The 22,227-nt window shown below is 40.0% G+C and overlaps 3 protein-coding genes across 3 annotated transcripts; 2 read left to right on the top strand and 1 right to left on the bottom strand.

Annotated features, from left to right (window-relative positions):
• The first annotated feature begins 3,759 nt into the window (after positions 1–3,759).
• Positions 3,760–13,940, top strand: LOC6044739. The gene is made up of 3 exons (XM_038260000.1): positions 3,760–4,284; positions 10,682–12,155; positions 12,214–13,940. Exons 1-3 carry the CDS (start codon positions 4,274–4,276, stop codon positions 13,885–13,887), a joined length of 3,159 nt encoding a protein of 1,052 aa, XP_038115928.1. The 5' UTR covers positions 3,760–4,273; the 3' UTR covers positions 13,888–13,940.
• Positions 13,941–15,611: 1,671 nt separating this feature from the next.
• LOC119769748 (GATOR complex protein WDR24) lies at positions 15,612–18,178 on the bottom strand. Its single transcript, XM_038263279.1, has 3 exons — positions 18,042–18,178; positions 17,415–17,977; positions 15,612–17,356 (listed from the first exon to the last, which is right to left on the bottom strand). Exons 1-3 carry the CDS (start codon positions 18,145–18,147, stop codon positions 15,683–15,685), a joined length of 2,343 nt encoding a protein of 780 aa, XP_038119207.1. The 5' UTR covers positions 18,148–18,178; the 3' UTR covers positions 15,612–15,682.
• A 58-nt stretch (positions 18,179–18,236) lies between these two features.
• Positions 18,237–19,932, top strand: LOC119769749 (DNA-dependent metalloprotease dvc-1-like). Its single transcript, XM_038263280.1, has 2 exons — positions 18,237–18,955; positions 19,013–19,932. The coding sequence occupies exons 1-2, from the start codon at positions 18,380–18,382 to the stop codon at positions 19,856–19,858; spliced, it is 1,422 nt and encodes a 473-aa protein (XP_038119208.1). The 5' UTR covers positions 18,237–18,379; the 3' UTR covers positions 19,859–19,932.
• Positions 19,933–22,227: the final 2,295 nt, after the last annotated feature.

The following is a 22,227-nucleotide window of genomic DNA, read 5'->3' as shown; positions in this document are numbered from 1 at the left end:
GGGTCTGGAGGTGAGATTGTGTCATACAAAAATGCAAAAATGGTGAAATTTTATGCAATTTCACCTCCAGAACCAATGTTATCCCTGATGAAGGTACTTTACTTAATTTTTTTGTAAAGTACACCGTTTTCAAGTTATAACTACTAACTTTATTTAGGTTTTTTGAGTTTAAATAGTTCTAAAAAAACCCATCTGCATTTTTTTAAGATAGAAAAATTTCCAATAATTTTTAATGCGGAACTTTGAAAATCAGGCAATTCCTTTCTGAGATACAACCTCACGAATAATAATTTCTAATCGGCGAAAATGATTATTTTTTTCTCTCAGCATTTTTTCAATATTTCATAACCGCCATTTTGGCCGACATCTTGGAATTCCGTAGTAACAGTTCAATACGGCGAATCTTCATTTGTAAACAAGCAGTCTATCCCTTTTGTTCAAGTGAAGTTCACGTCAAGTAAGAAGGGAATAGACTGCTTGTTTACAAACGCAGATTCGCCCTATTGAAATGTTACTAATTATTCTTATTTAGAGTAGTTTATGAGTCATACGGATTTTTACCGTGATCCGATTATCCCAAGTGATTTTTTTCGAGGTCTTCGGATAATCGAGTCTGAACTGTACATGATAATCAACAAGGTTGATGATTGATAAAATTATCGTCAATGAAATCATCATGGTTATCGCTATCGTCAGGAATACTAAAATTTTCAAAAATTGCAATATGGGTATCAAACGAAGCAAAATTTCGTTTGCTTTTTCAATTTTCCATATACTAAAATTTTCACAAATTACCATTTTTTTTCGAAAATACTGAAATTTTCAAAAGTTGAAATATGGGTGTCAAACGAAGCGAAATTTTGTATGATTTTTCACTTTATTATTTTCTTTTGGAAAATTCCAAAATTTTCACAAAATACCGTATGTTTTCGAAAATACTCAAATTTAAAAAAAATGCAATTTGGGTATAAACCAAATTGAAATTTTATGTGCTTTTTTAAATTCATTGGAGTTTTTTTTTAAACTAAAATTTTCACAAATTACAGTCATCCCACATATTCGGAACGGTTTCCAGATCGGCCAATGTTCCAAAAATCATTGATGTTTTGCAGCGCGACTGTGTTTTAAATGTAGGTGGCGCCAAAATGAGGTTACATGCCAAAAATTGTATTCCTTTCTGCTGGATTCAAGAACAAAATCGCTTATTTCTCATGATTCCCTACATCAATCTTAATGAAACTGGTTGCAAAAGACGAGAAAATTTTTTTGCTTTAAAATAATGAACATCATTTTTTGGGCGCGCAAAAATGTGTGACCTTTTTCTTTTAAAAACATGTTTTGGAACACGAAAAAATGAGTTTCCCCGTATATAGCAATGAAATAAACAGTTATATAGTAGATAACAGATGTGTTAACGTATATTCAACAATTTTTATTGATTTTTGACAGACTTTCTTGCCAAATAGTCTAAAATACTATCTTTTTATAAATTTACAGTTTTCTCATATAAAAATCAAACAAATATTGGAAAGTTGTTCACCAAATTGTTGGAAATAATTTTTCTCATCCGAATCCGGCATAAGTTTTATAAAAATGTTGATTATGAAGCAAAAAACACATTTTTTCAAAAAATCATAGGTTTACGCTATTTCTTCATAGGTGGCGACATGTGTCTTTTAGCTTTGCTGCAAATTCTCTATAGCAAATCGATAATTGCACTTAATGATTCGCTTTTACCTTCATTTGAAAGCTTTTCTTGCGATCTTTCGAATGCTGTATCGAACATCTGCAAATTTTAACTTTTATACGAAGTTTTTGAAGAATTACTTTGACCCTTGACATCCAGAAATTCGGAACACTTTTTTCTTACGAATGTAAACAAACTTTGGATCTCTCCAGGAGTACATATTTATTACCAAATAATGACTTCACACACTGAAACCAATGAAACTCAAGCTAAGTGATGTTTTATACATGGTTTGATAACTTTTTTTGTGAAAATATCAGTTAAATTCAGGTGTTCCACAATTGTGGGAGGCACAATAACATCCCACAATTATGAAACAGGCCATATGGATGCAGTGTTTTGCTGCTCTGGACAAAATAGTCTTGGAATGTAGTTTTTTGTTCAAAAAGTACTACTTTTACTAGTGAAATAGCAAGATAATGTCCAAATGAAGGTTCTTAAAAATAGTAAGGTCGGCAGAAAAGCCACTTTTGGCATTCTATTGACAAATTATCATAAAAGTGTTCCGAATATTGGGATGACTGTACCGTATTTTTTCGAAAATACTAAAATTTTCAAAATATACAATATGGGCATGCTTTAAACAAACAAACAATACAATTGTGTAAATTTTCGAAAAAATACGGTAATTTTCGAAAAAAAAAATATTTTCAAAAAAAAATTGTTAATGTGAAAAAGCAAACCAAATTTTGCTTCCTTTGATATCCATATTGCGTATTTTAAAAATTTGAGTATTTTCGCAAAAATACGGTAATTTGTGAAAATTTTAGTATTTTCAAAAAAACTCTAATAAAGTGCTAAAAAGCATAAAAATCAAAAAATGTTGTTTCGTTTTAAAGCCATATTGCATATTTGAAAAATTCGAGTATTTCCGAAAAAATACGGTAATTTCTAAAAAAATAGTATTTTTCAAAAAATACATTCTTAGTGGAAGTATTGAAAATTTTACGTGGTTTGGTTTAATTGATTGATTTTAGAAAAAAAAATCAAAAAAATGAGATATCGTCCATTATTGGCGATAAGATTAGCGCCGATAGAATTAATGCACATCACAACACAACACACAAACAAGTTGCAACCGACGGGACTCAACCCCAACACCTCGTCGCCATCGTGCTAACTTGTCGTACGTGCATTTTGGGCCAAATTGAGTTAAGAACGCCATTTTGTGCAGCTCACAATGCCTCACCTTTTGACCTTCACAGATCCCCAAAATTCGATTTCAATCCTGAGATATTCAACAAAAACCGAAAAAACTCCGTGCATTTTTGTCACTTTACATATGAAAGTAGTTTCAATCTTGTCGTGCTATCTTGTCACTCTATGAAAATTGATGTAAGTGCGACAAAAGGCCAAAGGGATTTCAGGCCAGGAAAGTCAGGATGCGTTTGTCGCACGTACAAGCTAGACTACCGTAAACATTTGTAATTATAACTCGGGACTCCAGCAACCAACTTCAACCAAACTTTGGGACAATGCACAGAATGGTGAGCCAAACAAAACGTGTTTGTTATTGTTTACATTGCGTGCTCTCGTTTTTGAATATTCAAGGTCAAACATTAAAACGCGTTTTTCTCGGAACGTCAAAATGGCGGGTGCGACAAGATAGCACGATGACGTCGACCTACAGTAAGCACTGGCGCCTTAGCCCGCTCGGCCATCAGACCGATGAAAAATGGAAAGGATAAACGTATTTGTGAGCTTGCCATTCGGTCAAGTAGGTCTCCCATACGGATGGGCTACATATTGCAGGGTGTAATATGACATATAATTTCATTAAATAATGCAACATTTATTTTACACCCAGGCCTATTACACGCAGCTGGATTACTACTTTACTTGCTGTGTAACAATTTTATTTTTCGATAAGCGTAGCGTAATGTTTCCTATAATTTAAAAAAAATCAGACAAAAACAAACTTTCTATCCACTAAAGGGTTACCGATCGCGCGAACCCCACCAGCCCAGACTCAACGTCGTCCAGAGAACTCGCAAACATTCAGCAGAGTTCGCGCCGCGAAACAAGATGTGTCTAAATACCTCCGCTCGCTTCCTTCTAACACAGTTCAGTTGACTGATCGCGATCGTTTCCTTGCATAAAAGCACCAATCTATTCTGGCTCGATCACGTTCCAAACATCTTAAGGTCGATCGATTGGTTTCAAAAAGTGTCGCCGCGTCGTTCCGGGGGAGTGAGTGACCGCCCCCGAGGATCTACTTGTGCGTCTGTGATCCTCGGCACCAACTCGCGCAATGAGAATAATTGATTACTTCAACAACAAGTGCACCGAAAGTGGATGAGCAAACAGATACGGTGACACGGCCGGCAAACGCCTCGGCCAAGAGTGAGTGGGAGGATCAGTGATATTCGAGCCGTTGGAGGCAAAAGCGGTCACTTTTTTCGATTTCGGTGTTCAAGGAAGTATTCTGGAAGAAAGTGGTAGCCTAGAGGCCACGCGAGGACGTTTATCGCATTAACCCATATTCAATAACCCCGTTTGGTCTGCAAAGGAAGAAGTCAGCCACTCATGGAAACCAAGTAAGTGGCCACCAGGCACCACGTGCTGTTTGTGGGAACGTCTAGACAGGAAGACGATACGGGTGTGAACTTTTAGGTTGAACTCGCAAGGACGAACGGCAAGTGGCCCGGTTTAAATTTCACCGGCAAATGTGCTAAGAACTGAGGAGTGTGAGTCGGATTAAAAACTTAATTTAGGGAGCAAGAAGAGCTCATAACGCCCGCAAAAAAATAGTCACCAAATGTGACCAAGGAACAGATTTAACAATTGAAGCGAAATGACAAGTTTTTAAGAGCTTACCGAAGTTCCCCACATGAGACGAAGGTTGGGATTCCTCTGGAAGGGGTTTTTTACTGATCAGCCTCGGCGAGGGAATAAGACAGAAGAGACACAAGCGTGCGTCGTTGAACTTATTTTTCGGGGAAGATCAATATCTGAATGAAGTTTTGAGTGTAGTGAGTTGTTGCGCAATAAGGCAGGCAAGGTTAAGAAAGTACGTTTGTTATTATGCAACAAAAACTGTTATTTATTTTTTAGTCAAAAGATTTTGCAACAACAATAATTAGAAGATTTTTTTTCCATTTAATTCTAAATTCCCAAAACTCTAATGTTCATTGATTTGTTTTATTGTAATCTAAAAATCTATTTTTTTTTAGCAAATTGCTAAAAACTTTTTTTTTGCAATTCCGTCGTGAAACTACTACTTGTTATTCCTGTCATTTTCAAGTGACTAAACGGCCTTCTTTTTTAACAAAACTGACAGAATGAAAATTTAAAGATATTCAATACAAGTGCTGACAAGTTCTCAAATGAGTGCTGAAAAGTTGAACTTTTCAGCACGGTTATCGAAAGTAAAAAATGTCAATACTTTTTTGTTTTGAACGGTGAAATTACTTAACACATGGATGTTTGACATAAAATTCCATTCCAATGATTGCAATTTCCATTTTTCGTAATTGCAAAAAATGTTGTTGATTTCTTTCGGCACTTATCGTTTATCCAACTCGACTCGTTCAAATGTACGACTCATGCTGAAAAAAAAAAATCTTTTTTGCAATTCCGTCGTGAAACTACTTACTTTTCCTGTCATTCTTGAACGACGAAATAGCCTACTTTTCTGTACCAAAAATAACAGAATCGAATAGCAACACTTTTCAAAATAAATGCTGAAAAGTTCTACTTTTCAGCACTGAAATGGGTGCTAAAAAGTTGAACTTTTCAGCACTTGTTTCGAAAAGTAACACTTTTCGACATTTTTTTGATTTAAACGATTTATTGACAAAATACATGAAAATTCGACTTAAAATTTCACTCAATGGGTGTTTTTCGAAATTGCAAAAAATGTTGTATGGAACACGTTGCAAAACTTGATTTTTTCAGCACTCGTCGTATTTATCCAACTCGGTGAACCTCGTTGGATAAATGTACGACTCGTGCTGAAAAAATCCTCTTTTTGCAACTTGTTGCATAAACTACTATTTTCGGTTTTTCCATACTATTTCAAATCTGCGCTCAAAATTCGAGGATTATGTAATGTATGTAAATGTGTCTCAATTTGTCACAACAAAATATAATTCAACAAGGATCGTTTTCACAAAAAAAAATGTTTTCTGAATTCAAAACCACATCCAGGTTGTTTTCCAATTGAAAACTGTATCCAATGCAATACCTGTTGGCCGGCTGCGAAAATATGCAAAGTATAGTTTTTAACAAACTTAATTTGTGCTGATACAGCTTATCTCAGTTCCGGGTATGCTTAATTATATTGTTATTAACAGCATGCATGAAAGCTAAACATGATTGCCTAAACTAGATCAAGGAGCTATATACCTATGGCAAACAAACTAGCACTTTTTTGTGTTTGACAGTTTGCCAAACTCGCTGTTTGCGGCAAATTCCCAAACAAAGCCAAATGTAAGCAGGCTGACGTTTCTGCAAACAAATGCAGACAAACAAGCAAAGCAAGCAAACTGTCAAAAAGTTCGTTTGTTTGTTTGTCGTAGTCTAATGCATCCTTTAGTTGCGAACAAATAACAGTCATTGGCCACCAACGGCGCCCACCATGTCGGTTTGCAGATCTCGATTTTAAGGGACTGGAATGTTAGTAAAGCTTGTTTGCTTCTTTACGTTGTATGTACACACCACAAGCACCGAAACCTGAAAGTTTGCCATATAAAATAATGATGAAAAAAACAAAAATAAATAGAATTCCCAGTAGTTTTCAACCACGTATTTTTTTTATTATGAAATAGAGTAAATCGACGGTAACATTTCAAAAGGCATCATGTACATTTTGACACTTTCTGGGTTATTGTGTATTCTGAAAGTACTTCTAATAAGCTACCTCTCCACCAAAAATGAGCAAATGTTACTTCAGTAAAGTCTGTTTAATCATGATTTTAAATAAAGTAACATAAACAAAATCTCTGCCATCAGCAGTCCCTGTTTATATAGCCCTGTCAACCTGTCAAATAAAAGGCTACATAAACCTCGTGACGAAAAAAAGCAACATGAAAAAAGCGCCATGTAAATTCGGCGAAGAAAAACGAATCATAACAAAGCGCCCCCCTCAGTGACAGCAGGGTGATATCGACGTTGGTGATTTCAAAAGAAGTTATGTTTTTTTTTCGCAAATAAAATAACGGAAATAATGTTTTATTGAATATGGATGATCAAGTATCAACAAAAGCAATGTTTTTCATCTTATTTTGCTTTTATATAAAAATGGTAATTGAAAATGGATGCTCAACATTCAAATGCGTTTTTCTCAAAACGCATGGTTTGTACATGATGCTTTTTGAAATGTTGGCATCGAAATGTTAAGAGCTTTTTGCAAAGTACATTGTCATATTGGTCATGTATAACATAACCATCTGCACCTTGTTTTATTTAAAGTTGATCAAAATTGTGAATTTGAGAAAGAGTATGGTTATTGGTTGCTAATAGAAAAAGCTCTCACAATGTTTATTGTAAGTATATAAACAATAAATATTCTCTGTTTCGGAGTGAGTTGGTCAAATCTGAGTTTTTTTAAAGGCTAGTATGCAGATCGGAAGGAAAGGGGTCAAGAAACAGCTTTACGAACAGCGGAACAAAAGAGAGGGAGCGATTTCTTGGGGCTTTTCTTCACCCTGTCTGACTTGCTTGCGCTGCCGCTGCTGCCCATTTGATTTTTTTCTTGACCGGTTCCTTCCGAAGTGCGTATACCGCTTAAACAAGGTTCTATTACCTATTGTCGTTCACATGTTTATACTGCCCATGATCGCATAAATGTCCCATATGCATTTTCATCGTTTTTGAGTTATTGATGCAGTTTGGTTCAAAATCGTGTGCTCTTTCAGAAAAGCATATAACATCCAGTACTTTGTTCTAGAAATCAGGAGGAAATCCATTTTTTCACGAAAACTTAACACGTAGCCTTATGTGTGGGACAAACTTCAAATGCGTTTTTCTCAGCTTGCTGTTTTTGCATATGGGACATTTATGCGAACATGGGCAGTATAGGACTCTAGAAAAAAATTTAGAATAAGCAGAAATTGTAATTTATTCCAAAAATTGCCACAACAAAAAGTAGGTCGACGGTTACCACTGGAAAATTATAAAAATGATATAAAAAACTAGATAAGTAGAGGGTAGAAATGAGATACTTGTTCATTCTTCAAAAGCTCGATATACAGATCATTGCGGTTGTCGAAAATGTGCTTGTTGCTTCAAAGTAATGACGTGCTAATTTTCCAAATTCAGAAGCCATGGTATAGTGCGGATGCTTGTATTTGTCCAGTTATTTAGAGCACAAGTGACGTAGTGTAGACGTTAAATTGCAACTTAAATAATCGATTTTGTCGGATTGATTGAAGTACTTTGGATCGCAAGTGTCGGTTGAAAAATATTTGATCAAATTACATAACCAGATTTCTTGAAGATTGTCAAGTTCGAGGAAATATTATGATCTTCACTCACTTAACTCATCTTTAAAATTTCACGGAAATCGATATTCTCGAGCGCGAAAACAAGTGTGTCTGGCCTCAACAAAACATAAACACTTTTGCAGTGTGTGTCCTTACAAGCCACCCGCGCCGGGTAATAAATACTCAATATCTGAAAAGGTACACGATCTTTTTATTGCGCCAAGCCTCGCAAAGGCAAACAAATTATCGCGGCTATGCTTTTTTATATTATTTGTGCTGCTCGCGAAGGAGTTGAATCCGCGAATTCCGCCAGCAATGCAGCAGAGTGGCGATCAGTGCTAAAAATAAAGCAATTCGTCCTTGGGGCGAAGAATATTGGTCAGCGGACTGGAAATAATTTCTCAAGTCACTATTTTTAAACGAACTGCGAGATGGAGTTTAAAGAAACAATGAGCATCCATTCAAAAAAAGTGGCAAGAAAGTATGACGCTTCGGGGCAGGTTTGTTTCAGACAGATCTTGACAATTGAATATATATTTATTTGGATGTTCAAACATTTGGCCATTACTGACGTTCATTGTCAAAATTCTTCTGAATTTCCATGAACAATTAAATAAGAAATTGGGTTTTTTGTTGTCGCTCAAAACAAACACACACATCTTCTCATTGTGAGATGTGCGAACTCAACAGCAGAGACGCTAATTTATTTAAATCCGGCTGCGAAATGACCAGCGATTTGTGTAGAGTCGTGCGTGTGGCGCTTCGATTGATCAATTTTCACGAGCCGTTAAATTAGTGGATTGCCTTATCTCCGAAGGAACAAGTACCGTTACAGCGCGGATATGCTAATGAAGGGTTATTCCATAGATGTAAGGAATTTAGGTTGATTAGCCTTCCACAACTGGATTGTTTTGAACAATGTGTTTGTTGTTGATTTTATTAAGGGAACAAAGGGTTGGGTCATTCGTTCCAGAATTGCGATAAAAAAAAAACAAATTTCATTGTTTCTTATTGTGCAAAAATATTTTTTTTAATTTTCAGGGAAAGATTTGATTAAAAATCCTGAGAATAATATATTTAGAAAATACTAAAATTCTACATTTTTAATAGTTCTAAATTTCTGCTATTCTAAAATGCTGAGATTCTGAGCAATTCCATGCCAAATAGGGAATCGATTGTACCGGACCCTCTCCGATTTCAATGAAACTTTGTAGACATGTTATCCTACGCTTATATAAGCCATTTTTGTATATATGGAGCCAGTTTCACTCGATGATGACGTTTGAGAATGGCGTAAGTGTTTGAAATATTGTTGGTCAAAGACAAACTTGTAGGAAATTTGACGGGCTTTCCGAACAAAAATACACTGAAAGAAAAAAACACGCCACTTTTATGGACTTAGAACAGTGGTCAATATGAAAACTTTTATGTAAAATTGCCTGAAGAATCGATTTCCGTATTCGGTTTTTGAAAATTTTGACGTTTAGAGCACTTTTCAAAAAAAAAAGTTTCAATATATGATTTTTGTATTTTTTTATTTTTTTTTTTAGATTTGCTCCATCCTGTATTTTACGTGAGTCTTTTTATAATATCTTAGGCTTATTTTCACAAAAATTTTAAACGAAAAAAAATCATGGGCTCACCTTCTAATTTGACTTTGAAATTTTAAAATAAAAAAATCTCATAAAAGTGGAGTGTTTTTTTCTTTCAGTGTATTTTTTTCGGAAAGCCCGTCAAATTTCCTACAAGTTTGTCTTTGACCACTTTTTGATACGATGCAACGGCTTCGAGACACAGAAGTATTTAAATTACGAAATACAAAAACATTTAAAACACTTACGCTGCCCCTGATCGCATAAATGTCCCATATGCATTTACATCGATTTCGAGTTATTGATGCAGTTTGATTGAAAATTGTGTGCTCTTTCGAAAGAGCCTATAACATCCAGTACTTTGTTCTAGAAATCAAGAGGAAATCCAGTTTTTTCGCGAAAATTTAACACGTAGCCTTATGGATGGGACAAACTTCAAATGCGTTTTTCTCAGCTTGCTGTTTTTGCATATGGGACATTTATGCCAACATGGGCAGTACGCCTTTCTCAAATGTCATTACCGAGTGAAACTGCCTCCATATACACAAAACCGGCTTACATAAGCATAGGATAACATGTCTACAAAGTTTCATTGAAATCGGAGATGGTCGAGAAAAAAGTACCTAAAAAATTTGTTTTCAGCTGGAATTGCTCTTCTAAAATTTTATAATACAAAAAATGCTAAAATTCTGTTGTTCTAAAATTTTTAAATTCTAAAATTTGAAATTTCTGAAATTCGTTTAGTTACTTGGTCGGCTCAGTGTTTTTTCTCCAACATTCCAATAAGGAATAGCTACTGATTTTTCAAATATTTTTTTTAACTTACCCCGTTTTAAGGTTTTACCAAACAATGATATTTTGTTCGTAACTACCCCGTTATATTTTTCAAATAACAGTAAATCATTTACCACTTTCAGATACAATCACAACCCCGAGCTGAACGACAACATCCGGCTGCCGGTCAAACCCAGCCACTACAGGGAGCAGTACGATCCGCGCAATCCGGAGATAAACGACGCCTTTAGCAACTATCGCGAGCTAAACAAGGGCAAGTCCAAGCAGTACGATGCCAGCAAATACAACGACTACCACGAGCTGCAAGCTGAATTCAAAGAGTTGAAAGTAAAAAAGAAGAAGAAGAGCAGCGCTAAATCTAAAATGAGCAACGCTCAGCGGAAGGGCCGGAAGCGGAAGTCCAAGATTAACTTTGAGGGGGAAAAGTTCAAGGACCCGGACCCGTACCAGTTGGCCGTCCGGAAGACCCAGTACGGGAAGCAGCAGGGAAAGTTTAAGTTTGAGGGGGAGAAGTTCAAGGATCCGGATCCGTTCGGGCTGGCGATACGGAAGCAGAGCGGGACGGATTTGAACGATAAGGACGTCAAGTATGAGTTTATGTCGCAGCTGCACCACGCTCATCCGGGGTTGGTGCATGGAAAGTCGGAGTACTGCAACAACAATGCGTACATTGCCGATCTTGACGAAGACGAAGACGACGAGGAGGAGTACGGTAGCGACGCTTCTGGGGAAGATCGGTGCTCAAATAGGTCCGCGCTGGCGCAATTTCTCGCGGTCAGCGTGAAAAACGTCCTCCTGCTGGGTTACGGAATGACGCTTGGATTTCCGACGATCGTGATTCCTGCGATTCAGGGCGGTGACGGACGCGAGGCTAGCTTGGAGCGAGACTTTACGCTGAGCAAGGAGGAAATCTCCTGGTTGAGCTCGATCAACCTGATCTGCGTGCCGCTGGGTTGTGTGTTCTCGGGGATGCTGACGCAACCGATCGGAAGACGCCGGGCGATGCAGATTGTGAACATTCCGATTCTGATTGCTTGGCTGTTGTTTCACTTTGCGAGCGACGTTCACTTTTTGTACTGCGGACTTGCGCTGGCCGGCTTCAGCGGTGGGCTTAGTGAAGCGCCGGTGCTGACATATGTGGCGGAAGTTACGACCCCGAAGCTGCGTGGTATGCTGGCCGCTACTGGATCAACCTGCGTCATAATCGGAATTCTGATCCAGTTTCTCATGGGCAGCTTTCTCCGGTGGAGAACGGTGGCCCTCGTCAGCGCTTCTCTTCCGGTGATTTCGTTCCTGTTGCTGTTCCTCGTTCCCGAAAGTCCCGTTTGGTTGGCGGGAAAGGGAAAATATTCGCAGGCCAAACGTTCCCTTGCCTGGCTCCGCGGATGGGTTTCCGTCGAGGACGTCGAGATCGAGTTTTATGAGATTCAAAAGCACACCCAGCAGACGATCGAGATGGAGAAGGACTACAGCGCCACGGAACGGATGCGGCTTTACACCAAGCGGTCGTTCCTGCAACCGTTTGCCATTATCAGCTTGTGCTTCTTCATTGGACACTTTTCCGGGATGACTACGCTGCAGACGTACGCGGTCCAGGTGAGATCAAGGTGGAGAGAAACTCTTTACGGTTATTAAAACGTTTATTTTCTTCCAGATATTCCACACGCTGAAAGCCCCAATCGACAAGTACTACGCAACAGTATTCCTAGGAGTAGCGGAACTGCTGGGAACTCTTTTCTGCGTTGGTCTCGTACACTTCAGCGGGAAGCGCCCGTTGGTTCTCGTATCCACAATCGGCTGTGCGTGCTGCTTTTTCGCGGTCGCTGGATACGCTTTCTTTTTAAATTCCATTCCTGGATCGTCCGTGGGAAACGTGGTCGCGAATGTGTCCGCAATCAAGACGGAAATTCCTGTTATTCCGCTGAATCACACCACGGAGCGGCTTACTGCAATCGCGAACCTCTCCAACGCGATCAACGAGACAACTGACAGTATCAGCGGAGCCGTGTATGACGATCAAAGCTTCACACCGTACTATCTGAACGGATCGTACGACGACACGCTCAACAGTAGCATCCGATACGGAGAGTACGTAAAGTCCGCGATACCTAAAGATCTTCTAGTCCAGATACCGAACGCAAGCGAAAACAAATACCTCTGGCTACCTCTAACGCTTCTGCTGGCCAGTGCATTCCTCACTCACATGGGCATCCGCTTGATTCCGTGGATGTTGATTGGCGAACTGTTCACTCCATCGATCCGAAGCGGAGCCTCCGGTATCGCCGGAGGTACTGGATACATATTCGGCTTCCTAGCGAATAAACTGTTTCTAAAAATGCTCGCCACCCTAACCCTCCCAGGAACATTCTGGACGTATTCAGCAATCACGTTCATAGGTGCGGCCGCTCTCTACAAGTTCCTTCCGGAAACGGAAGGCAAAAGTCTTGTGGAAATCGAAGCATTTTTCATGTCCGAGCGCAAACGAAGCATTCATCTGGACATCGAAAATCCTCCTCCAAAGCCAAAACCACGAGGATTTGCAACGGCATTCGCCCCACCTCCACCCCTGCCACCAAGACCACACCCACTAAAGGACGACGTCGGACGAATCCGGAAAATTTCCCAACAATTCGGAGCCCAATCACGCAAGAGTTCCACCACCTCCAACCCACGCAAAGCCTCCCGAACATCGGCCAAGATCAGCGTTTGCTCCAACAAATCGTCCAACTCTTCCAAAGGTTCCGTCTGCACCTACAACATGAGCGGAAGTGATCGCAAAGCATCGCGACAAGAGGACAAACAGAAACAACCCTCCCCGGTATCTCTCTTCGAGAAGAACCACGGAACCCTTACGATCAGTGAAGATCCCAAAGAAGTCGCATCGGAAACCCCACCAGCAATCCAACGATATCGTAAAATTTCCGATTCCAAGCAACAACAAATCCCTCCCGCAGTTCCAACGATCGTAACCTCGGACGAAACTGCCAAACCCGTCAAAACAAAGCCCAAAAAGAAAAAGCCGTCCACCGACAAATCCCTCAAGAACTTTGACGTCAAACAGTGGGACAGCAGCAAACGGTTCGAGGAATTTCTGCGCAAAAGAGAGCAGCAAACGGGCCACGAAAACAGTCCCGTGACTACGAGTCAGCACGATTTGAAGAAACAGGTTGTAGATGAGGAGCTGCGAACGGATGCGCACCTGTTGAAGATCGGAATGTTGCGCCATCGGCAGAACTCGGGCAGTTTGAACACGCTGCTGGATATTGGGGGGCGCGAAAATCGGGGCTTTGTCGGCAGTCGGGTCAATATGAGTGAAACGAAGATGTAACGTAACGGTTGTGAATAAAGTGTAAATAGTTGTAGATAGTACTTAGAAGATTACGTTTGATTTGTTTTTTTTAATAGTTTGTGAAATGCTTGCTTCCACCTTTCGCATATTTTTTCATTCTAAAATTCTAAAAAAAATCATAAATTTTAAAATTCTTAAAATCTAAAATTCATAAATCATAAAATTTTAAAATTCTAAATTATAAAATTTTAAAATTCAGAAATTCTAAAATTCTGGAGTTTTTTTAAAGGTCCAATAAACCAAATTTTCAGTTTTTGCTTTTTGGACCTTTTGAAAAAAAAACTCAAAAATTCTAAAATTCAAAAATTCAAAAATTTAAAAATTCAGAAATTCAAAAATTCAAAAATTTAAAAATTCAGAAACTCAAAAATTCAAAAATTCTAAAATTCCAAAATTCAAAAATTCAAAAATTCAAAATTCAAAATTCAAAATTCAAAATTCTAAAATTCTAAAATTCTAAAATTCTAAAATTCTAAAATTCTAAAATTCTAAAATTCTAAAATTCTAAAATTCTAAAATTCTAAAATTCTAAAATTCTAAAATTCTAAAATTCTAAAATTCTAAAATTCTAAAATTTTAAAATTCTAAATTTCCAAAATTCTAAATTTCTAAAATTCTTACATGTAGAAAATCACAAAAAATCATTTTACAGAAAATTAATTGAATCCACTAAAAAGATGATTTTCAATCACTCCTGAAACTTTCATGAAGATATTACATGATTAAACTGAGTGAGAGACGATTTTAAGCTCAACATTTTGTCGTGCGCAAAGCGAACTGCCAAACTTTCTAAGCGTTTTTCTCGAAACACTGAGTTGATTTACAGGTGCCACGATATCTCGTGATGGGATGGACCGAATTGGCTGAAATTTGGAGTGCAGACTCTGAAGAACTATCCCGTATGCATGACGAAGCCCGATTTTGAAATGATGTTTTTTTTAAATACAAAAATCAAAAACTGATTATTTTTTATATAAAAAAAAAACAAAAATATTTTTATCTTTTTTTGGAATAAGTTTTTTGAAAATCGGCTTTCGTCATGCACACAGGACCGTCTAATGAGTCTTCACTAAAATTTTGGTCGACGATTTGGTCAAGGCAGTGTTGAGATATCGTGGCACCCGTTTTTTGAAACTGCTAAATTCAAATAGCTGTATCTCGGCAATGATATAACCAAATGTCTTCAAATTTGTTTTGATAATACATAGATGAAAATGTATATTTTAATGCCCTGAAAAAAACACCTTAAATTCTAAAATTCTAAAATTCTAGAATTCTATAATTTTGAAATTCTTAAATTCCGAAATTCTGAAATTTTATAATTCTTAAATTTTAAAATGTTGAGATTCTAAATTTCTAAAATTTCAAAATTAAAAAAAATCATAAAATCTATGTTTCTACTTAAATTAAAAAAAAACAAACTGCCAGAATTTTTTGCTAACAGCATGTCACGAAAAAAAAACTTTTTAATTTCCGTATTTTTAATTATTAAATTTCTAAATTTATTTATTTTTAACATTTTCACGAGCTACTTTTAAGATTTTTTTTTTGAAAATTTGTTTTGTCAGGCCTTAGGGCTAATATTTTGATATTTTAATGGCTCAATTTGATTTTACTTTCACTCAGATTTGTATCGTTTTTTTCTGATATTTCAAAAACTGTGAGATTCAGGGCGGTCATCAAAATCAATACGGCGCGAAGCGTTACATCGAGCCACAATATATTAGAAAAATATCGATAAAGCTCTGAAAAATAAAATAAAAACACACCTACCTTACTCGTACTCGCACAGGTGGCCACACTTGGGGCACCGTGGATTGTTCTGGAACCAGCTTTTCAGATGCAACAAATGGCCACCGTGCGAACAGCCCTGGCACCAGGCGTACAGACCGCGCACGACCGAATTGCACACGCTGCACTTGGACCCCAGCACCGATCGTCCGTCCCCACAGCTGAGGTGCATCGTCGTCGACTGTTGGTTCATCTCGGCCACCGATTGGATCCAGCTTCCGGCCTTGATGACCCTCGTCGCCTCGTTCCACAGCTGATGGCGGTGCAGCAGCTCGATGTAGGAAAGCAACCAATTTTCGTACACGGTCTGGTCGATCTGGAGACTGTGACGGCGTTCGCCGAGGGCCAGCAGGATGCAGGATGAGGTTTGGACGTCTCCTATTTCTGTTTGAAGGCAGAGGCAGTCAGCGAGGACTTGGTGGGGTTGCCAGAGCGGCGGGTTTACGGGATTGCTTTCGATGATTTTGAGGAATGAGGGCGGGTTTGGTGGTGGGGAGTTTTCCTGGGCGTTGTCGCGGAGGTCCTTCCTGGGGTGAGCTTGCAGATCGTGCATCACGTTTGACGAGGGGAACGTGTAGTCTTTGATTAGGTCGTGCGGTCCGGTGTAGAGGAAGCCGTCGCGGCAAGATTTGACATTGTCGAAGGTGAGTTCCGTTTCGCCAAACACAAAGTCACAGCCGGTTGGTTCGACGGAGAGTAGCTGGCCTTTTCCGGAAAGGAGCGAGTTTAGATCGCTTTTGGGGTTGAGGAAATCTAGGAAGTCATCAGTACAGCTCACAACCTGTCCAGCGGAGCCAACGTTTGGATTGCTTCCAGTTTTGTCTTCGGGGCGGCCCGAGCTCGACTGGTTGGAGTTTTGTGCCATCAGACGATTTGAGCTTTGGCCCTGGCTTGCGTTTGAGTTTCGTTGTTCCAGCTTTAGGTTTGCGATCGAAGAGTACGCGTACAGTTGGCTGATGAAGTTCCACAGGAAAGACACGCTCGTTTTGCCGTACTTTTTCGCCACTCCAGCGTTGTGGGCGCACATTTCCGTAAAATTACACTCTCCTTGCGATTCGTCCAGAATGTACTCGTTGGCACAGCCCTTGAGCGAGTAGAAATCCTTCAGCAGAGAAGTCTTTGTGACATCTTTGGAACTGGGAGCTTTCGTCAGGAAATGATTCAAGCTAGACTTGGCGAGATGAAACTGATCCGTAGAGGGGGGCGTTTTCTGTCGACTTCCGAGCAGACTTGGCTTTTGGACCGGCGGAGGCGTCGGAGGTTTCAGTTTGTACGCGTACAACAAATCGCCCTTATAGTTGAAACTAGCTCCTTGCGGATTCGCTCTCAACGCAGGCCTGGCCGCGTCTTTGAACATGTGCTTGAACACTGTCGAGTCCTTGCTCGTGGAGAGCAAGATGTGCGAATCGTTTCCCTTGAAGGCGATGCCGGTCGTCACGTTCGAGTGTTCGTTGAACGAGGCGTACGGAATAAACGGCCGACGGACGTCCCAGATGTAAATGTTATTGTCCACGACCAGGGCGCAGCTCGCGATGTGGTACATTTTGTCCGGCCGCCAGCGAACCCGCCCCACAACGGCGATCGTGTGAATGCTGTACTCGAGCGAAACATTTTTCGGGTTCTCCAACGAAGAATTTTTCGGATTGGTGTTCCAGATCTGAAATGGAACGTTGATTTTAGCATCAATCTAATTTGTGAAAAAAAGAGAAACTCACCTTAATCTGCTTATCCCGACTTCCGGTGGCTAGCCACTGGTGCTGCGGGTGCCAATCGCACGTGTAGATCGGTCCGCTGTGCGCCGTAAACTGCGTCGTACATCGATCATTCTTGCGAATGTCCCACAGCTGAACCGTCCCGTTCTCGGACACCGCCGCAAACGTGTTTGGCGCGTGCGGACTAAACTTGACGTCCCGCACGGGGTCCAGCCCCGAATTGCTAAAGTAAGTGTTGATGGCGGTCTTGTCCGTGCGCAGGTCGAAGCACTTTATCGTCCCGTCCTGGGACCCGGAAATAAGCAGATTCGCTTCGGCACCGTGAAACGCCACCGAGTGGGCTGTGCGCTCGTGCTCGGCGTACACCAGAAGTTGCTTCTGCCGACCAAATTTCGATAGGTCCCACACCGATACCACTCCGTTTGTGGCCGCCGTAGCGAGGATATTGGAGTCCAGCGCACTCCAGGCCACGTCGTTCGAGGAGGTGCTCAAATTCTGGTTCTTGCCTCCACGCATGTTGCACACCTCAGTAAAGCCATCATTCTCGATTGAGAATACCTTCAGCACTAAAATATTTCAAAATTTAAATCAATTTGCCCCGACATCCCCTACACAGACTACGATACTCACGAGAACGACCCGCCACGGCAATCTGCGTCGATTCGCGATTCAACGCCAGCGCATTCGCGTGCCCGTCCTGGCAGATGCGAATCGAGCACGTCCGGTCCTCGTTCATGGCGCAAACCGACCAAATCTCGCCACTTTTCCGTTAAAACTTGTTAAAACTCGGTTTAAATCGCGAATTTCGTTCCAATCAACCAACCTGTGCGTGTTTTTGTTTTGACTCGACTGACAGTTCAGCAAAATCGCGACGTCTCGCACACGAAGCTGGCAACACTGGCCGTCTCGTGCAAAGTGGCGCAAAAACTGCATAATAACAAGTTCTTTCCTGAAACAGCAGCAGAACCATGTCCGCGACGGAAGACCCGGACCTGGCGCTGGCCCGCCAGCTGCAGGAACAGTTTGACCGCGAGCTCGTCGAGCTCAGTTCCGGTGACGAAGATTCCATCCTGCTGGCCACGGAGCTGCAGAAACGATTCGACGCCGAGACAATAGAGTTGTCCGAGGGCGATGATGACGACGACGTTATTGTGCAGGGACCGGCCATTGTGAAGGTGGAGCGGAAAGTTTCCACGGCGGATTCGCCGCCACCGGTAAAGTTTTACCGAGCAGAGCGAAGGGATCTGAACGCGCAGGAGTACTTTATCGAAGAGCTGCAAACTTACGTCGATCCGGAGAACAATTTTGAGTGGAAGTTTGTTGAGGTCATGCCGGATTTGAAGGCAATGTTTCTGCGGCTCGACGAGCTGTTTTTCCAGTCGCGGTTCAAGGCTAAGAACTTCCAGGTACTGTGGAGCCAGGCCATTGGGAAGGAGTGTACGAACCGGAACTTTAACGATCCAACCGATGGGAGATATACGATTGTGTTGAATGAAACTTTGCTAGCTCTGAGGCCGAGAATCGAAATTATCAGTATACTGCTTGTAAATCTTTCAATCTTGCTTTAAAGAACATCTTAATTAACTTTTGTTTTCTTTCAGCACGAGATGATACACGCCTTCCTGAAACTGGAAGGTGTGCAAGAGCCCAACAACGGTCACGGTGCAAACTTCCGCAAAATGATGATCTTTATCAACCGTATGCTGCAAACCAACATCAGCTTCAGCCATCGGCTCACAAACACCAACACCCTCTGCCGAACTGAGTGGTATCGCTGTACGGGCATCTGCCACAACTACAAACCATTCCAAGGAATCGTCCGCTCCACCGACGACGCCCCCGGACTGCAAAACGAGTGGTGGAGAGTCCACGCGGAAAACTGCGGCGGAACGTTCTACAAGATTTACGAGATGAGCCGCATCGACGAGGACGGAGAAGTGTCCACGCGGTACGCCGTCAACGTAAGGTACATGAAACCCAAACGGGAAGACATTCGTGGCCGGTACAAGTCTCGCCTCCCCCCAAAAGAGTCCATCGATCTGACCAGCGGCACGCCTCGAGTCATTCCAACGCTCACGGAAACGGTGTCCCTCGATGACGACGGCCCGCGCGCCGAGGACACCAAAGCGGCGGACAAATTCATACAGAACTTTAACCGATCCGTCGCGCTGACGAGAGATTCGTACGAAATGCAGTGCCCAATCTGCCAGGATCGCATCAAGCGGAAGCTGTTCGGGAGTCACATTGACGGATGCAAGGGAGTTGTTCAGCGGATTCAGCTTAAATGTCGTCGGATGATCGTGCAGAACGGAACGGAGGAGCACAGACCGAGTCTGAATGTGCAGCCGAACTATTCGGCCTCAACGTCGACCGTGGACAACAGAGCGCTGGGATCGTCCTCCACCATCGCTGACTATCAGCGCATTAAAAAAAGACGTTTTCTGTAAGATACTGCCCTAGGAGCATTCCATTTGTACTGTTTAAATTTATGTAATTTTTATTAAACTGTATTTCAACATAACATACTTTCCATTCAATTTTGCTTCAAAATCCGTTTTTCGTGAGAAACATTTTTACGTTTTCTACGATTTTTTGTCTGCAGAAAGATTGCGCTTTCTCGCAATGAATGAATTTGCAGAACCGTAAGTAAACGTTTATCCCAAATTGTGAGCAAATTAATTTCAGTGTGTATCAGCTGTTGTGCCGGCCAGTGTTGCCAGGTTTTCAAAGGGAGATCTGTATTTCTTTTTAATATATAAGTTTGCTAGAATTTTTGCATTTTTTTTTTTTGTTTTAATCACACTGCATATTTTTTACTTAATTTATAGCTAAAAGAAGTTGTTTTTTGTTTAGCTCTTGATTTGCATTTTTAATATTTTTTTTATTTACAGTCCAGACTCGCTTATCCGAAGAATTTAAAAATTTAAATTTAAAGAATTTAAATTTAAAAGAATTTAAATTTAAAAATCATTTTAAAGTAGTTAAAGGAATACGTATAGTATCCAGGTTTTAAAGCGAAGATGGTGTTCAAATGGTAAAAAAAAGTAAGTAAATCTTTCCCAGTTCCTGAGAGGAACACCCTTGAAGAGTATCGGGGCCGGCATTTACAAAGCGGATTCAGTGGCAGTTTCATTCTCAACTTAATGTTAACATGTTTAGGGTTAATGTTAACATTCCATAGGTCGCCTCTCTAAGGTGTTGTGATAAGGTCCAGTTTGTGATGATACACTACCTTCCCTTTACTAAGCAATCGATTCCAGAAGGGAAAAGATCACCAGTTGTGTTGGTCCGAGCCGGGATTTAAACCCGCAGTAGCACCAACATTAGAAAAAAATGTGACTGTCATGCCATGGCACACTTTTTTCGTAATGTTGGTACCACTGCGTGATTTTGACATTTCGGGCGTTCACCTTTCGAACGCCATTTTCGCTTAAAAATCTGGTCCATCAATCAAAAATAAGACAACGAAAAAAAAACAAATTTCGTGATTCGATTATTCGAAGTTTCGATTATCCGAAGTGAAATTTGGCCAAGGCCTTCGGAAAATCGAGTTTGGACTGTACAATGTTAACATTTTCTTAAAATTTTCAAAATAAGTACAATGTATTGTCATGTCTTTTAAATTAAAAGTTCAACAAATCTGTAAATAATTATTACATATTTTCTGCATATATCTGGCATTACTGGTGCCGGCGCGCTTCAAATCCGTTCACAAAAAATGTAAACAAAATCAGCTGTTGACTTTTTTTTTTTTTTTTTGAATTAAATATACTTTATTGAATCTTTCTTATAATAATTACATTTGGTTTACATAATAAGTGGTCAGCTGTGGCTCTTCAGCTTTAGTTTGCTTTTCGTGATTTAAACACTGTGCATTTTCTTAACTTTAAAAGTATATGATTTATCATTTTTGTAACACTAGGTACAACGAGGAAAAAAAAAATTAAGAAAACATAACCTAACCTAAAACTAACTTAATCTTACCATAAACTAAACCAATCCTTGAATCAAGGGGTATTCAGATATAGCACATTTTTCCCTGAATTTCAAACATTTTTCTTGAATCTTCTGATCCAACATTTTTACTTCTGCTAATTCATGAACCTCACTTGATCTTGTCCAGCCAGGAACATTCAAAACCATTTTGAGTACCTTGTTTTGGACACGCTGGAGCTTCAATTTATGAGTTCTAGCGCAACACTCCCAAACAGGTACTGCATACTCAATAACGGGGTAAATTATTTGTTTGTAAACTGCTAACTTATTTTTCAAAGAAAGCTTTGATTTTCTGTTAATTAAAGGATACAAACACCTGATGAGAATGCTGCACTTGTTCAATATTTTATCTACATGCTGCCGAAACAATAGTTTCGAGTCAAGTATGAGACCTAAATAGACAACTTCCTTTGACCAGGGTATCGAAACATCATTCATTTTATCAAAACATCATCCTTTGGGGCAAATCTGGCCGATTTGGAAAGTGGAAAAATGATGGTTTGAGTTTTGGCTGCATTTATGCGAATTTTCCAGTCGCCAAAGTATTCGGAAAGAACGTCAAGACCCTTCTGAAGGCGGCCAACTAAATATCTGGTTATTTTACCCTTATAAATAACGGCAGTGTCATCAGCAAAAAGTGACAACACACCATTACCAGGAAGAGTAGGCAAATCAGATGTAAAAATATTGTACAGAAGTGGGCCAAGAATACTTCCTTGGGGAACCCCAGCATCAATGTTGAATAATCCAGAAGCAATCCCATTCAGAAAACCCTGAACGATCTCTCCGAAAGATAGTGCTGGATAATTTTGATAAGATA

This window comes from Culex quinquefasciatus, chromosome 3 (genome assembly GCF_015732765.1).
Source record: "Culex quinquefasciatus strain JHB chromosome 3, VPISU_Cqui_1.0_pri_paternal, whole genome shotgun sequence".
Classification (NCBI taxonomy): domain Eukaryota; kingdom Metazoa; phylum Arthropoda; class Insecta; order Diptera; family Culicidae; genus Culex; species Culex quinquefasciatus.
The sequence above is the reverse complement of the archived record's forward strand: the minus strand, read 5'-3'. Positions and strand labels throughout refer to the sequence as shown.

Excerpts from the sequence above, each read along its gene's own strand:
- LOC119769748 (XM_038263279.1), bottom strand. The coding sequence starts at position 18,147 with ATGAACGAGGACCGGACGTGCTCGATTCGCATCTGCCAGGACGGGCAC. Across the intron at positions 17,978-18,041 it reads TGCCGTGGCGGGTCGTTCTC|TGCTGAAGGTATTCTCAATC; the intron begins GTGAGTATCGTA and ends GAAATATTTTAG. Across the intron at positions 17,357-17,414 it reads GTCGGGATAAGCAGATTAAG|ATCTGGAACACCAATCCGAA; the intron begins GTGAGTTTCTCT and ends GTTCCATTTCAG.
- LOC119769749 (XM_038263280.1), top strand. The coding sequence starts at position 18,380 with ATGTCCGCGACGGAAGACCCGGACCTGGCGCTGGCCCGCCAGCTGCAG. Across the intron at positions 18,956-19,012 it reads AAATTATCAGTATACTGCTT|CACGAGATGATACACGCCTT; the intron begins GTAAATCTTTCA and ends GTTTTCTTTCAG.
- LOC6044739 (XM_038260000.1), top strand. Across the intron at positions 12,156-12,213 it reads TGCAGACGTACGCGGTCCAG|ATATTCCACACGCTGAAAGC; the intron begins GTGAGATCAAGG and ends ATTTTCTTCCAG.